This window comes from Cyanistes caeruleus, chromosome 13 (assembly GCF_971803275.1).
Source record: "Cyanistes caeruleus chromosome 13, bCyaCae1.hap1.1, whole genome shotgun sequence".
Lineage (NCBI taxonomy): Eukaryota > Metazoa > Chordata > Aves > Passeriformes > Paridae > Cyanistes > Cyanistes caeruleus.
This window is the reverse complement of record NC_141713.1, coordinates 16,684,664-16,699,585: the sequence shown is the minus strand read 5'-3', so window position 1 is coordinate 16,699,585 and position 14,922 is coordinate 16,684,664. Positions and strand designations below refer to the sequence as shown.

Below are 14,922 nucleotides of genomic sequence, written 5' to 3'. Positions count from 1 at the left end.
TCCAACTCTTCACAGCATCAGAAACTACTTGGACTACACTCCATGGAATTAGTGTACATTTCTAGATGTGTAGCTAGAAGCAGCATTAGGTCATAGTTGCCAAACTGTGAATTAAATAGCTGCAAATATTACCTTGACTCAAAACCATAGTTCTTCCTTACATGTTCCCCATCCTTCAAACTTGTAATATTTGATCTCTTAGGTAAGTAACATTCTCATCATATACTTTACAGGTTATATAGAAAGCATATATTTATGTAATTTTCAAACAAGCAAATACAAATAGAGAAAAAATATCTGGGAAAACAATATTTAAATTTGCTTCATACAACATACAAACCTTGATATGCATCTAAGAATTACTTGTACAAATTTAAGGAGCTTTTAAAAAGATGGTCATGTTAGCATCCTTTATATCAGCCAAAGGGTCCTTTTGTTTACTCTGCACCCTCTGCCACAATGAGACAATACATTGAATTAAAGCAGCAGTTTGACTGCATTTGCTGTCTTTTCTAACCAATGCATACATTTAATCCTCATGTTGTGCCCCACCCATCCTTACACACAAACAATGAGGATGCATAAGGACCAGTACAAGCATGTTTGTAATGTAGTCTCTTTGCCTACTGAAAAATAATCACTAATGCAACTCTCAGCACTCAGATCTCAAAAGCTTTGCTTACAACAAGGGTAGTTTTCAGTGGCTTGCAGGGAGGTGTACATGTTGAGTGCAGAGGAAGACTGGGGTAGAAGCTCTGGGTATAATTTTCCTTTTTGGTTAGCTTTTTCAGTAAGATTTCTTTAGCGCAAATCACATGATTTGGAACCAGAGTTTCACCTCTTGCTCCCATTCTTCCTCAGATCAGAGTACTTTAGATGGTAGCTAATATGAATCCTACAGGCATGCTCATAATGGGTGCAATCAGTGCAGAACTGGAGCTTGTGATTCAGCACTGTATATTAGAAATTTCTGTTTAGTATAGCACATCATCATCTCTCCTGCAAGAGAGATATTTCACACCCTTCTGGGATATATGTAATCATCTATCTATTCTATAGGTTCCACCTGAGAGTATTTGGGCTTAGAATTTGGTTCTGAATTGGTATCTTGCATATATGCTAAGGATTTACAGTGGGATTGGGGAAGTTTGCATGGAGAGTTCTTTTGTTCTGCTGTATGCCTCAGAAATAAAATTTGTGGCGTTAAATATTTGTCTTCTGAACTTATTCAGAAGACAAATTATTCTGAATTTCTGTCTTATTGAAAACATTGCCTGTATTATCATATGGGCTAACGATTCAGTAGCAGAGTTTTTCCTTGTGTTCTTGGCTTCTGTAAAAGCCACTAGATGAACATGACTCAGTCTTAGCTGACTTCCACATTTGCTGTGGAAATTTGGAGCATGGAATTAAGAAGGGATGATGCTGTAGAAGTGGAATGAATGCTGACCTGAAGAACTATAGTTTGGTCTTTGCCAGACAGTTCTTGTGTATCACCTGGAAAATTATTTAAACCAATTTCTTTACAAAGTAGACCTGTTTGCTTGTTTGAAGACTAATGTTCTTCTCAACTACAGCTGTGAAAAGAGGCCAGCTCTGTTCAGAGCTCACACACTGGACTTTTCCTATCTCTGTGGATACACATCCATCCTCCAGCTCCAGATTAAATGCATAAAGACAGAAAGAATAACATCTCCCATGGCACGTTTCTTCTCATTCAGAATGAGGGAGATTGGCTGATGCCCTGAACACTCAGCTGAAATGAGTATTATTAGCAAGCATTTTGCTCTGAGCATTGGGTTTAATTCCAAGTGGCAGCTAAGATCCACTTGCCTTCACAAGTGACCACTCTGAACACACTACATGCCAATCCAGACCTAGTAGCAATTTGCTAGATTGGGCTTTCACCTCTAATTTCCAAAAAGTATGGCACTGAAACATTCAGGTACGATGGCAATAGTGATGGAGACCACAGAAGCCCAGCACAAGGAGATGCAAAATCTGAGGCAGATACTTGCGGGCAAAATATCAATAGAAAGCATCAGAATATAGGGAAGTTGTAAACCAAGGTCTCATCTTAATAAAACCTCTACTGAAATTGGCCAAGCAGTTCTGTGAGTTCTGTGCCATCTGCAGTGGACAGAAGCTTAGCTGCAGGCAGCTGTGTATGAAACTACACTAGAGCACGTGAAATACCACAAACATGTTTCTGCTGGCACGTTGTCTCATTAACAAATCTATTTCTATTTCCTGTATGGCCTCTGAAAATAGAGTTCATACACTTCTTCAGTGTTTGATCATAAGAGCACAAGCACCTCCCTTCACAAGGTTCGAGATTCTTCTCTGGAAGTGCAAGATCTCCAAAGTGAAGGACAAAGAATTTAAAAGTAGACAAAGGCCCAGAGCAAGCATCTGTGAACACGGAGCCTGAGACTGAAGAGTATAAATAGGCAGGACTCGGTTCCCAGCATGCCCAAACCACTGCCCAGCACACCCCTGGAGGGCGGTGTGACACAAGGCATGGGCAAAGGCACCAGGGCCGGAGTTCTGCACTCTCCCTGCTCACACAGGCACTGCAAAAAACGCCCGGGATATCTGCCATGGGATTTATGGTTCTCTGCAGTAATATGGAGGCATCCCTCATTTCTTAATGAGTTGCTTCCTGTGGAAAATAAAATTGACTTTTGGCAGTACAAATGGCATTGGGCTGATACAAATTCCATCAGAATCGGATTTTTTATATTTTTTTTACAAATAATTCTGTTTATTTTTTTACATATAATTTTAATATATGTCTGAGATTTAATTTCTCTAATTTCTAAGAGCCTGCACTAATTTTACAACACTTTTCCAAGGATTCCAGAAGCATCTCATTGAACAAAAAAAGGCAGTGCTTTAGTTTTGCCTCAGACTTTGCCTATTCTGCAATATCCCAGCTCAGGCACAATATAAGGGGATAAATAAAGGTGAATGTGAGTAATCTCTATGGTGGTTTTTTTTGAAAAAAACAATGGAGATGTGATGAAAAAATGGTCCAAATAAACTGAATGGTTTTCACATAAGGTATTATTCATACAGACAAAGAGTTATTTTTAATTCATGCTGTAAACAAATGCCTGAAAGTTCTCATATGTCTGGCAGCTTTCGACACCAGCTTCACCAATTGTTTACTGTCCTCCAGAGCCTGCTCAATAATGCAAGTGCATCAGGGTGACATCCAGAAGTACTAATTCATGTCACTGGCATTCAGCTTTTACTGTATTTGTTATGTAAACTTTATATTACATTATTCCCAAAGGCAGTCTTGAAAATAATGATTCTGTACTTCTGCTTAAGCTTCTTTAACGATCAGCATACTTTATTTCATCCCATCAGAATAGAACATTTAATAGCCAAGATAACTAATTTCTCTTCATCAAATGAATGAGTGAACATGGCTCACTCATTCATTTTTGGCAAATAAGGGAAGTACAGGTATATTTTAGAAAACAATAGGCAGCTCAGCTTACATACTGTATCAGAGCATGGAACAGAACTTACAAGCATGCTGTTTAAAGAAAACCTACTGTACCTATTTGTCTGGAAAACATAGTTGGAACCAGCTCATCCATTTGATCAAGGAAGGGAAAACTCTTCAAAAGCACTTGAGTAACTCCAGAACATAAAACTCACTGGTACAATTTCTTGTGTCACAAGGGGCAAACCCATAGCTATTCTAAGCCACAAGTACTGCATGTTTAAATGACATTTAGGTTTTCAATTTCACTGCTATGATTAGTTAATTAACAAATCTAAGGACAACAAACAATGATCCAGACACAAAAAATAGAAGAAATTTTACTCTGGTAATGATCTGTGAGGATTAGGAAGATAATGAAATGGTATAGAATTATACCATTTCAGATAAAATTTAGGAATCAGAATGCAAAATCTACTTGCCAGTGAAAAAAGAAATGTAACATGTAAAGAAACCATTGTAAAAGGAATATTTAAATTAATGTCTGAACTCCCATCTCAAATACTTAACAAATGGAAAGTCCCAAGATGAACTGGGTGATTCACTTCTAACCTCTGTTATAATACCTAATTGTATATCCTAATTATATCTGTAGAATATTACTATAGTAAAAGTATCATATGTACATGTGAACTGTAATTCTACACAAATTATATCACTTTTCTGCCATATTAAACAAGACTGTTGATAGTCAAAACACTGTACAAGCTATTTCTGCTGCTTTGTTGCTCTAAGCTGTAAAGGCATCCCACCTGTATCTCTGCTGCAGTATTTGCTTCCAGTTTTGCAGAAGGAATTCTGTACTATACTGCACACATATCAGATCTTGGTTCTATATTACTGTTCATAAAGAACTGTAAATGATAATACAAAAGGTGCCAGCATCTCAGAGCATTTTGGTTTGGAAGTGTTTTGACTCCAAAGCAAAGTATCCCTTGAAAAACTTGTCATTATGCACAAAGACAGTATACATACTTCACTGATAAACTAAATTGAATGAGATATGTGTTAGCAAAATGGCACATTTTATCCTGTTTGGAGATCAGCTCATTACCAGGGAAACAGGAATTTTCTTGCCATGTCACTAGGATTACAATTTTTGTTATTATGTTACTCTTCAGGGCCAGTTATTCACAATGTTGAGTAGTAATCTGAATTGTGAAATAGGAGACCATTGGCCCAGATTTCCTTTCCTCACTCCCTTCACTTAACATCTGTGAATTCAAGGACTGAACAAGGCCTTCTGAAATGTTTCTGCTCTAGCTGGAACTTGAAACTTGAGATGGCAAAATCTCAAGGGACAGGGGAATTTTCAGCTTGTTCTGAAATAAGAAGCTGTCGGGACATCCTGTGACCAGAACTGATTCTTTAAAAGCAGTCTTGGCACGCTCCAAACACTTCAAACACTACTGGGACGCTGATCAGGCTGACCCCAAACTTTGCCATACCCTCCTTCTTCCTGAACACCACCCAGAGCCAGAGCCAGCCTGACTGGCTGGGGCTGGGGCACTGGCACTTGTGCTGCCAGCAGGCTGCTGTTCCAGGCAGCAATCTTGCCACTACCCAGAGTCACCCCTGGCTGTTCCTACAGAGCAGATATTGTTGATGGTGCTGTTTAAGCATTAGCAATATTAAACCACAAGGTATCTATGTACTAGGAAGACTTAGGACTACCTGCAAACTTCTTCCCGCAAAGATGTGCACTGTGTACTTTTTGTATCTGTTGTTGGCACATGCTGCTTACAGTGTTTACAAATTATTCTGTTCTCAGAGATACCTACAAACACTTCAGTAGTTTGAGATTATATTTAGTCAGCTGACTACAAGTTGTGAAGGTGTTGTGAAGATGAATCACTAAGGCCTGAAATGAAAAGTTAAAGAATCCATCTGACTTGCCATCATCTGGACGGATTTGTGGAAAATGTGGAAAGGTAGATAATGTGGAAAAACTCTTCATGCATTGCCTGTCAGTGAAGAAGTTATTCCCATTCATCTCTGTAAGCAAACAGCTGCAGCATTTCTTGGTTCTGTAATAGAAGAACCTATTCAGGAATGTTCTCATTCTACAGTGCTGGGCTATGCTGGTCCCTTTGACCCTACTTGCTATGATAATGTGGTTATCAGTGTGCATGAAATATCACATTGCAGCTCTGGACACAAGACTGCTACAGCAAACAAGCTGGTGGGATAACTCCAACAGCTCCATGTTCTAGGTCTGCCTGAAAAAGCCCCTTGTTGAGGAGGTTTCAAACCAGGAGCTGTTCAAACCAAACAGGGAACACAGGCCAGCAGATGGGGACTCCTGCATGACAGTCAATACTTTGAAAGGTTTTGGGGACATATTATTAAAATATCAGCAGAATACATTTAATTTAAAACTTTTTCATGTCTTCATGCTGAAAACTGGACCACATTTCTCACTGTCTCTCCACTCCTTAGTCCCTGGCTTTTACAGTCACCATGAAGGATTTACATTTCTGGAAAACTACAACACTGACTTCTTTCACATTGGCTTTTAAAGCCAATATAAAACTGGCAAAATGTTTACCAGCCAGACAAACCAAGCAAGCTTTTTATGTTTCCAAAGATATAAATAGTGCTTGGAGCACAGCTTGCCTTGAGTTTCTGCATGAAGGTCCACAAAAGGAGATGGCTATTTTAATCATCCTGTAGTTTCTTAAGCATAGGTTCTCCTGTTGATTTAGAACAGGCTCAACCCAGAACACTGAACCATAAATACATTTGGAGCTGAGACTGAAGCAGAATTAATATTCATCTCTCTAGTTTTATTTTAAAATATACCTTTAGATCTCTTGATGTGTAGCAGTCAGTGAGTCACTGCAGACAATTGAAAGATATTTTGGAAAAAGCGGTGAAGTGAGTTTTAGGGTTTGTTTTTCTTTTGTTTTGGGGGAGGTTTTTTGTGGTTTTTTTGTTGTTTGTTTGTTTTGGAGTTTTTTGGTGGTTTTCTTTGCTTGTTTGTTGTTTTTTGTTGTGTTTTTTTTGTTTGTTTGTTTGTTTCCCCAGTCTTAAGGAGACTTGGCTTTGTTATTTGGGGTTTTTCTTTGTAACAGAAAAACTAGAGTTGCATAGGAGTTAATGAGCACATAACCTCCCTCAGTGACATAGTCACTCCAAGAGAAATGGAAAGACTTGTGGGTGAACTCTAGCCAGCCATCCTATGTTGATGGAGCTGGTGGAGTAGTGACAAGGGGCCTCTGTGTCCTGTGCAGCAGCAACTGCAGTGAACCTTAATGCTCAGAGCAAAAGGCACAACTGGAAGGAACTTTTCCACACTTTTCCACACTTCCTCAATTCATATTGCCTTATGGGTCTGGCTGGCTGCAACGTGGAAAGTATGCAGCACCTACAGATATTTACAGATGTGTAGGGACAGAAATTAGGCAGAAGGAAGTCATTCCCAGAGTCAGAAAGTGACAGCCATCATAGGGACTTCCAGCACCGTGCCCAGCTCACACTCTCCTGGCCTGCCAGCTTAGAACCTAGACAAGGGCAATGTAATGCCTCTGTCTTCTCTATAGCTTTAGTCTGCCTACTCTTAGCTTGAGCCAACACCATGACCATGTGTGGTGAATGAAGCAGACGGCAGAGGCCAGCAACAAATATGATCCTGCTATTCTGAGGCATATTTCTGGCAGGATCCAGGGGTGCAAAGCAGTGAAGAGAAAACTGTGTTCCATCTTCAGCGGAATGCCTCACTTTGCTGTACTCTGTTTTGTGACTTGTTTGCTTGAGCCTTTTTTTAACCACACTTTTGGGCTTTTTAGTGTGTGCAGACAGGACAAATATAGTGACTTATAAACATATACCTATTATTTAGTTGTTATATAAAGCCCACCTGAGCACACTGTGAATTCACTTTTTAGGTTTGCTGGAAACTTCTGCTGGAAATTTGTTCTGGGCTGTTTCCACCTTGCAAGGATCCTTTCTCATTCCCCCCACGCAGGCAAATTCTCAGCTTGTTTATAAATTGCTACATAGAAGCCCTGTTAGTCACACCAGCGACCACAAAAAATATTTTGCCTTTGAAGTTCTTATTCCATGCAACTTTCTTAGGTAAGCTTTCCTAACATAGGATACCATTTGTGCTTCTAATGTGGTGGCAGGGTCACCATCCTGGTAGGTGACAAGGAATTTTGTTGGAGCCCATTTTAGATAAAAGATCTTCTTACACGTCATTCATAGCCATCATTATGAACAGCACAGCCCAGTCCCCTGCATGGGCTGCAGGAACATCTGAGGTGCCTCTCCTGCCCTCATCCACAGGAGATTTGTGAAGAAGGATTTATGAATTCCTGCTCTAACTCTATAGCTTGCAATGACCAGGGAACAGTATCTCTTGGTTTTGTGCATCATCTGCAATGTGAATGGTTTTAAAATTTTTTTTAAAGATTTTAAAAAAGCAGTTCTTACCTTGAAAACTTGCAGATGTAATGAAAATGAGGCAAAACCAAAATTAAAAGGTAGCAGAAAAATATCTACCATTATGCGCTGCACCTCAGGATGCACATTCAGATGGGATATAAGCAAATACCCTGGATGATTTCCTGAATTTCACAGTAACTTAGAAATGTTCTTTTGAATGGCTTGAAGGAAAATCATGTCAAGGAAACAAGGAACTTGCTTGAGATACAAATCATAAAATCCCATAATTTGGAAACATAATTAATTATCAATAGATTGTCCTTTCTAAGTGAATCCATGTCAAAAAGAAGACAACAAATACTACAGCTCTGAACAATATATTTTACCTACACAATTTAAGATCCCAATAGAATGGACAAAGTGGCAGCATTCAGTACCATTTCAAACATAGACATCAAGGCTTGTATTCCAGCACAGTTCAAATGTGAAAGCAGGGCTCAATTTCAAGGCTGTCTGGTGTCCCTCATGCAAACTGCCTGACACCCAAGACTCCTCAAACATTGTTAGGATTTCTGAGACAGCTGTGCTACATCTGTCAATGCTATGCCCTTCCTCAGACAGCTCTGGGGTTAAACTTTTTGCTTATAGACAGCAGTTACATGGGTTTGTATCATTTGAGCCTTGCATCAGGCACATCCAGTCACTGGGACCCATTGCCAGGTGTGCCCCCAACACCCACCAGTCTCCCAAACTGGGGAGTTGGTGAGACCCCACAAGATGGCCCTATGACCCAGACTGATCTTAGTTACTGCAGACAGTGAGGTAATTGCTTCCTTTGGATCCAACTGACCCTCTTTGCTCTCTGTTTACAGTATGCAAGGGGCTCCATAGTCTGTTTGAATAAATGGCCATTTATTCCTATGTTTGCTAAAAGGTTTTTTAAAGAAATGCAGTATCAATATCTCTTCCAACCTTTGACACTGCTCACATCAGAACAGAATCACAGAATGAACTAGGCTGGGAAAGACCTTTGAGATCATCAAGTCTGACCTATGACCTAACACCTCCTCATCAACTAAACCATGGCACTGAGTGCCACGTCCAGTCTTTTTTTAAACGCATCCAGGGACGGTGACTCCACCACCTCCCTGGGCAGATGGTTCCATTGCCCAATCACTCTTTCAAATTTAGGAGAATTTTCTTCTAACATCTAACCTAAACTTCCCTTGATGCAGCTTAAGATTGTGTCCTCTTGTTCTGTCAGTGGTTGACTGGGAGAAGAGCCTGACCCCCACCTAACTACAGCCTCCTTTCAGGGAGTTGTAGAGAGTGATAAGGTCACCTCTGAGTCTCCTTTTTTCCAGGCTAAACAACCCCAGCTCCCTCAGCTGTTCCTCACAGGCTTGTGTTCCCAGCCCCTCACCAGCCTCACTGCCCTCCTCTGGACACACTCCAGTGTCTCAATGTCCTTCCTAAACTGAGGGGCCAGAACTGGACACAGAACTCCAGGTGTGGCCTTTGTTAGCCATGCTCAGTGCATTAGTATACATGCACTTCAGCTGGGCTGCTGCTTTCACCTCTGACTCTGGCTTACCACCCTTGGGCCTGTTCCTGGAGAACCTGGTTTGCATCCCCTTCCCCCTTCAAATCTAGTTTAAAGCCCCTCAATTAGTTGGGCCAATTTGTGGGCTAGAATCCTTTTGCCCTTAACAGATAGCTGGAGCCCATGTGGTGCTGTAAAAATTGCCCCATGATCAAAGAGCCCAAAAGTGTGCTGATGGCACCAGACCTTAAGCCACTTGTTGGTAATGCAGGTTCTCCTGTTCATTTCATCATTTGTCCCTGCCACTGAAGGCACTGAGCAGAACACCACCTGTGCTTCTGCCCCATCGTCCAACCAACCCAGAGCCCTGAAGTCCCTTTTAATTACCCTGGTGCTCCTCTTTTCAATCTCGTCTCTGCCAGCCTGGACTATTACCAGTGGGTAATAATCAGAGGGCTGAATCAGGCCATGAGTCTCTTGGTAATATCCCATCTCTGGGCCTCAGGGAGGCAGCAGACCTCGCTGTGGGATGGATCCAGTCAACATATGGGGCCTTCTGTTCCCCTCACAAAGGAGTCACCTACTACCACTACCCTTCTTTTGTTTTTAATGCTAGAGGCAGCAATCTGTCTGACAGACAAGTGTAATTGGGAGGCTCTCCAGGCTCCATTATTTTCTTCTGTGTCATCTGGCTGCCCCTCTGGATCCAGGGCCTCATACATATTCTGTAGTGGCACCTGGGTAGGTGATGGGGGCCAGGAAGAATTTTCATTAGTTCCCTTAGGAGGGACCCATTTCCATTCTACTTCATCTACTAGGTCTCCTCCTCCTGCCTGATTGTGGGGGCATGGGAGTCCTCTGACTCCTGGTAGGCTTCTCACAGGAATGGAAGGCTGAAACTCCACCAGTCTATTTCCCTTCCACATTCCTCAATACTCATTAGTCTTTCTACTTCCTCCTTAAGTTTGGCCACCAGACAGATCAGATCATTCACCTGTTTGCACCACAGACAGGAATCTTTTTCATTGTCCCCTGGTGCTAGTGACAGGCTCAAACAAAACACCACTAAGGTTAAGGGACTGTGCAAGTTAAAGACTGATAAACCCACACTGTACAATTTCAGCCTGATGTTTCATACTCAGGATGCAAATCTACTTCTCATGAGCTCCCCCAGTTTATGAAAATGCTGCTTTGTCTCTGCCTTGTCCTGGTGCAGAAATGAAAACTGACTGCTAGCAACCTAAAATTTCTTAAAGCCAGAATAAAATGCAATCCCTGTTTGGTTTGTGCAGAGCATAGGCAGGTAACTGTGTCGGGGAGTTTTTTTCTCTTTTTACATGGCTTATATTTTGTAAGCAAAGAGCTTTCTCTCCAGCCAGCCTTGAAAGCACAAGCACTGCCTGGAATTCCTCTCTTAAATGTGAAGCCAAAATGTCTTCTGCTATAGCTGAAACTGGGGGAGGAGAGGTACAGATTGTGAAAATGCAAAAATGGTCTGAGGGAGATTCTAAGAATCAGAGCATACTTCACCATGGTGAATGCTTCAAGAACACTGGCAGAAAATATGAAGGAAGGAGATAAGAAAACACAGTTTGGCAGATAGCTTGGTCTATACACTCCTACACAACATGGTCTTTGTAGAGAAGTTAATTTTCAGCTCTTGATACCAATCTTAGCAGCTTGTCAGATAGGCTGCCAGCTATGTGAAGGCTGATGACAAAACCATTTCATTCTACAGACACCTATAAAATGGTGTTTCCAAGTTTCCATCGGGTTAAGAGGGTCCTGCATGCAGCCACAGCTGTGTGCTGATAGCCTTCATGCTGAACACACTCAGCATGCCTTTTGTACCAATGTGCTAGACTGTGTCCCTCTGCTTTGGACAATGGCACTTGCAAAGTCATGCTAAAAACATTTTCTCTATAGCTTACACCCTCTTCCTCTTGATTACATCTGTCTGAACCAAAACAAGCAGAATTACAATCTACAAAATACTGAGAAGAAATATGAGAGGAAGTGTTCTCAACCACTGCTGCTTTCTAAAAGGCTACAGGACATTAATTAGTTGCTGCTGCTCTCTGCAGACTCCCTCTGCCTATACTGGGAGGACTGGGCCATGCATGAACAGCAGCAATAGACCAGAATCATGCTTTACAGCACGGCCCTGCCTGGGTTCTAGGCACAAGTGAGCCATGCTCCAATCAATTTTCCTTTCCCCTTATCAACCTCATAAACAGTAAGAAAAATAAGGACATCTAATAACACTGAGCAATTACACTGTAGCTGAGAAATAAAGATGTTGAAAAAAAAGTTTGACCAATCAATGCTATTACATGATAAAGCTGTTTCTGATATGTAGCAAGCAGTTAATAACAATTATAAATAATAATGTACTCAAATAAAACCAGTAGTCTCTTCAATAGCACCTTCTGCTCCTCAGCTATCCTTACTTTAAGAGCTTATTCCTCAATCACTGACAGAAGAGGACATTAACTTATACCCTGTGCTTCTCTTTACCCCTCTTCATACATGTCCTGAATAATAATCACATTCTGGGACTATTGCATCATGAATTTTCAGTCCTCCTGGTTCCAAGAACCTTCAGCTCAAAAAGCTCTGCTCTTGACAAGTTGGATGGTTTTGGTGGGAAGTGTCCATGGTCCCTTTGAGTTATTACCAGTCCCACACAGAGCCTCACTTCTCCTCCCTCCCCTCCAGTCTTCACAGTGGGCCATTATACTGTATCCAACTGATCCAAAAATGGGACCTGTGGCAGACTCTCTGAAACAGGCTAGAAAAACTCTACTGTGGTATGGCCCATAGGGCTACAGCTTTTTAAAGCATTTTTGTCTCTGCTAAATAATTTCTCAAGTTCCATGTTTAAATTTCCTCTCTAAGTGCTGGAGTCTGCCCTGTGAGGACCTCACTAAAACTGAAGTAATGAAGAATATGATCAGTTTTCTGAGGGTGTTGTGACATAGAGGCAGGTCTGATTACATCATTTGTTTTGGGTTGAGTCTCAGGAGCTTTATAAAAAGCTAGGAGAGAGAAAAGGGGAGAGGAGGGCAATAACTCATTAGCAGAAGCTCTGTATATTCTGCTACTTGCCACATGTCTACAAGGGAATTTCTTCAGAGTGCAAAGAAATCTGTGAACTGCTGGAATATTATAAGTCTTTCCTTGAGATGTCAGCCAAGAGCTTCAGTATAGTCACAGTGGCTACTGTGCTTATTTTCTTCCTAAAGATACAGCTCTCAAGGCAAGCGCCGTTGAATGGTAAAGTCTTACAGCTTTCTGTTTTATTGTCTCTTGTAGATTAGGGCAGCTATTTATGCATAAAAATTGCATTTTCTCATTATTGCTATTCAATATCATTCTCAAAGTTTTATATTGTTGCAGTCTGCTGTTGTTTGGAGTTAGTATCCTTGTTTCAATTTCTCAGGACAGGTATTCTGACATATACAGGGAAGAGAAATTTGTCCTTTGATTTAGTTGACATTACAGACTTGCATGCTCAGTATGCTTTGCTTTGTGATCATTTTATTTCTCATGAAATGAAGCAGAGACTGGCCCTTTCAGAGTTTCTGGAAGCATCACACCTTTCCCTCTGCCTGTTTATTTTTAAACCAGAGAGAAAAAAGTGATCCCTGTAAGGCATCCCATACACTAGAGGTCATTCTCTTATATTGAAACAAGACTAATTTCAGGAGGTTGGCACTCCTTGCTCTCTTTTTAGGAGTCAGTGTTCATCTATTCCAGCTGATTATAATCAATTTTCATTTTTTCAAACTAATTATAATCTACCTGGCAGGTATATTCATGGGACAAAAATCCAGGAGGTTCAAACATAATCCAGAGCTGTTGGTTCATGCAGAGCTCTGACAGGACAAACATTTTACCATTTTTTTGCATAAGCAGCAACAGGCATGAAATTAAAACTTTTAAGGTCATCTTCTTATTTTGTGCATATGTCCTCTGAAAAATGCCTATATTCTACATCAGTATCTCCCACCTGAAGGACAGAGGTTCCTAGAGCTTGATGCTTTCCAGAACAACAGAATAAATAAAGCTTGATGCTTTACAGGTGCTTTCTGTGGCCATACAGAAGGTTTGGAACTGAAAGGATGTGTTGAAAAGATATGTGTTATGATACATCCTGAAGGAGATTCTGGAGAAATTCTGGAGAGTGCCTTGTCTCAGGGACCTGCAACCAAGAAATGGCAAGAGAAAAAGTATCTCAGACATTTTCTGATTATCACACCTACAACCATTCACACTTCCCAGCTCTCAAGTGACACTGAAAATGTATTTTTTCTCTGTCTTTTGATCAGTCAAATGCAGGTACACTGGCTCTAGCAGCCTCCTCTGCCATGCATGGGCATGTACCTCTGTCACTCATCAATACACATCCCAACATGAACAAAGAGCCAGGAGAGTGTTCACAGACACAGAGCCATTGAATGTTCACCTCTAGATTTGGCACTGTCTAACAGTCTGCCTGACTCTCATTCCATTTTCAGGCAGAATAAAAACAACCTTGTTCAGGGTCTGAGGCTGGCAGCTCTCTGTGTTCATTCACACAAAATCAAGAAGGTTCTGCCATCTGGTCATTGATTCATCTCCTAATCCAAGATGAAATGAGCATAAATGTGCCTCAGCACTACCTACAGCTGTTCTATGGTCGTGCTCACTATAAAGTCATAATAGCAGTGAACTGCAGGTCATCAAAATGCTCACAGGTTGAGGAATGCTTCACTTGGCAAAAGACTTGAAGCGTTCATTTACTTTTGTGTCAAGTGGCATAACTGACTAAAATATTGTAAATGCTTAAAAGTGATTGTTTTAAAGTTGCTATAGATTATAAAAATCAGTTTTGATACTTCATACACATTTTAATGGTCAGTAAGAGCATGAACACAGTAGCTGTTGTAGTTAAGCCAGTATTTCTCCAAACCCTGCTCAAATGAGGATATTTCTAAAACCTACTTCAAGTCATTTTTATCTTTATGTAAATTTTGTCTATGGAATGACCAAAGGACACAAGCAACCCCCTAAAAACCCAGTAAGAGACAATCCCCTGCAGAGAGAAGGCAAGAAGAGAATGAGGTTTCTCATCTGAAGTCTAAAATATGAATTCTTCTATGAGAGGAACCTGAGGACTTGAGCCAACACGATTACACAGACCTTGCTTTGAAAATTTCAATGTAAAAGAACAAGGCACATGGGTCCTAACAAACTGAAAGCAGAGAGTTTCATGTTCCCAGCACATATCAATACAAAAGAGCTAAGTGCAATTGATTTGCACATCCTTAAAAACTAATCCCAAACATTTTAACATAATATTCTTAGGGAAGAACTGCATGTGTGCCCACAATCAGAGCACAAGAAATGCTGTCAAGAACCATGTACTGAGCAGACATGTGCATGTAATGATAAATATTTGCCTGCATGCATACAAACACACTCACAGGCACAG

General features: G+C 40.8%; 2 protein-coding genes across 5 annotated transcripts in view; one reads left to right on the top strand and one right to left on the bottom strand.

The window, feature by feature from the left end:
* USP3 (ubiquitin specific peptidase 3) overlaps positions 1-13,650 on the bottom strand; it is a 56,503-nt gene extending 42,853 nt beyond the window's left edge. Inside the window, exon 1 of the mRNA XM_086849272.1 lies at positions 13,459-13,650. The gene's annotated coding sequence lies outside the window, so the exon portion shown is untranslated. The remainder of the gene's footprint in view (positions 1-13,458) is intronic.
* CA12 (carbonic anhydrase 12) overlaps positions 1-14,922 on the top strand; it is a 45,472-nt gene that overhangs the window by 1,269 nt on the left and 29,281 nt on the right. Inside the window, exon 1 of one of the 4 annotated variants that reach the window (XM_086849299.1) lies at positions 12,565-12,722. The exons of the other annotated variants lie outside the window; for them this stretch is intronic. Within the exon in view, the coding sequence (XP_086705425.1) occupies positions 12,632-12,722 (91 nt within the window). The 5' untranslated portion in view covers positions 12,565-12,631. Of the gene's footprint in view, positions 1-12,564; positions 12,723-14,922 lie in introns of those variants that run through there. 4 annotated transcript variants of the gene reach the window in all.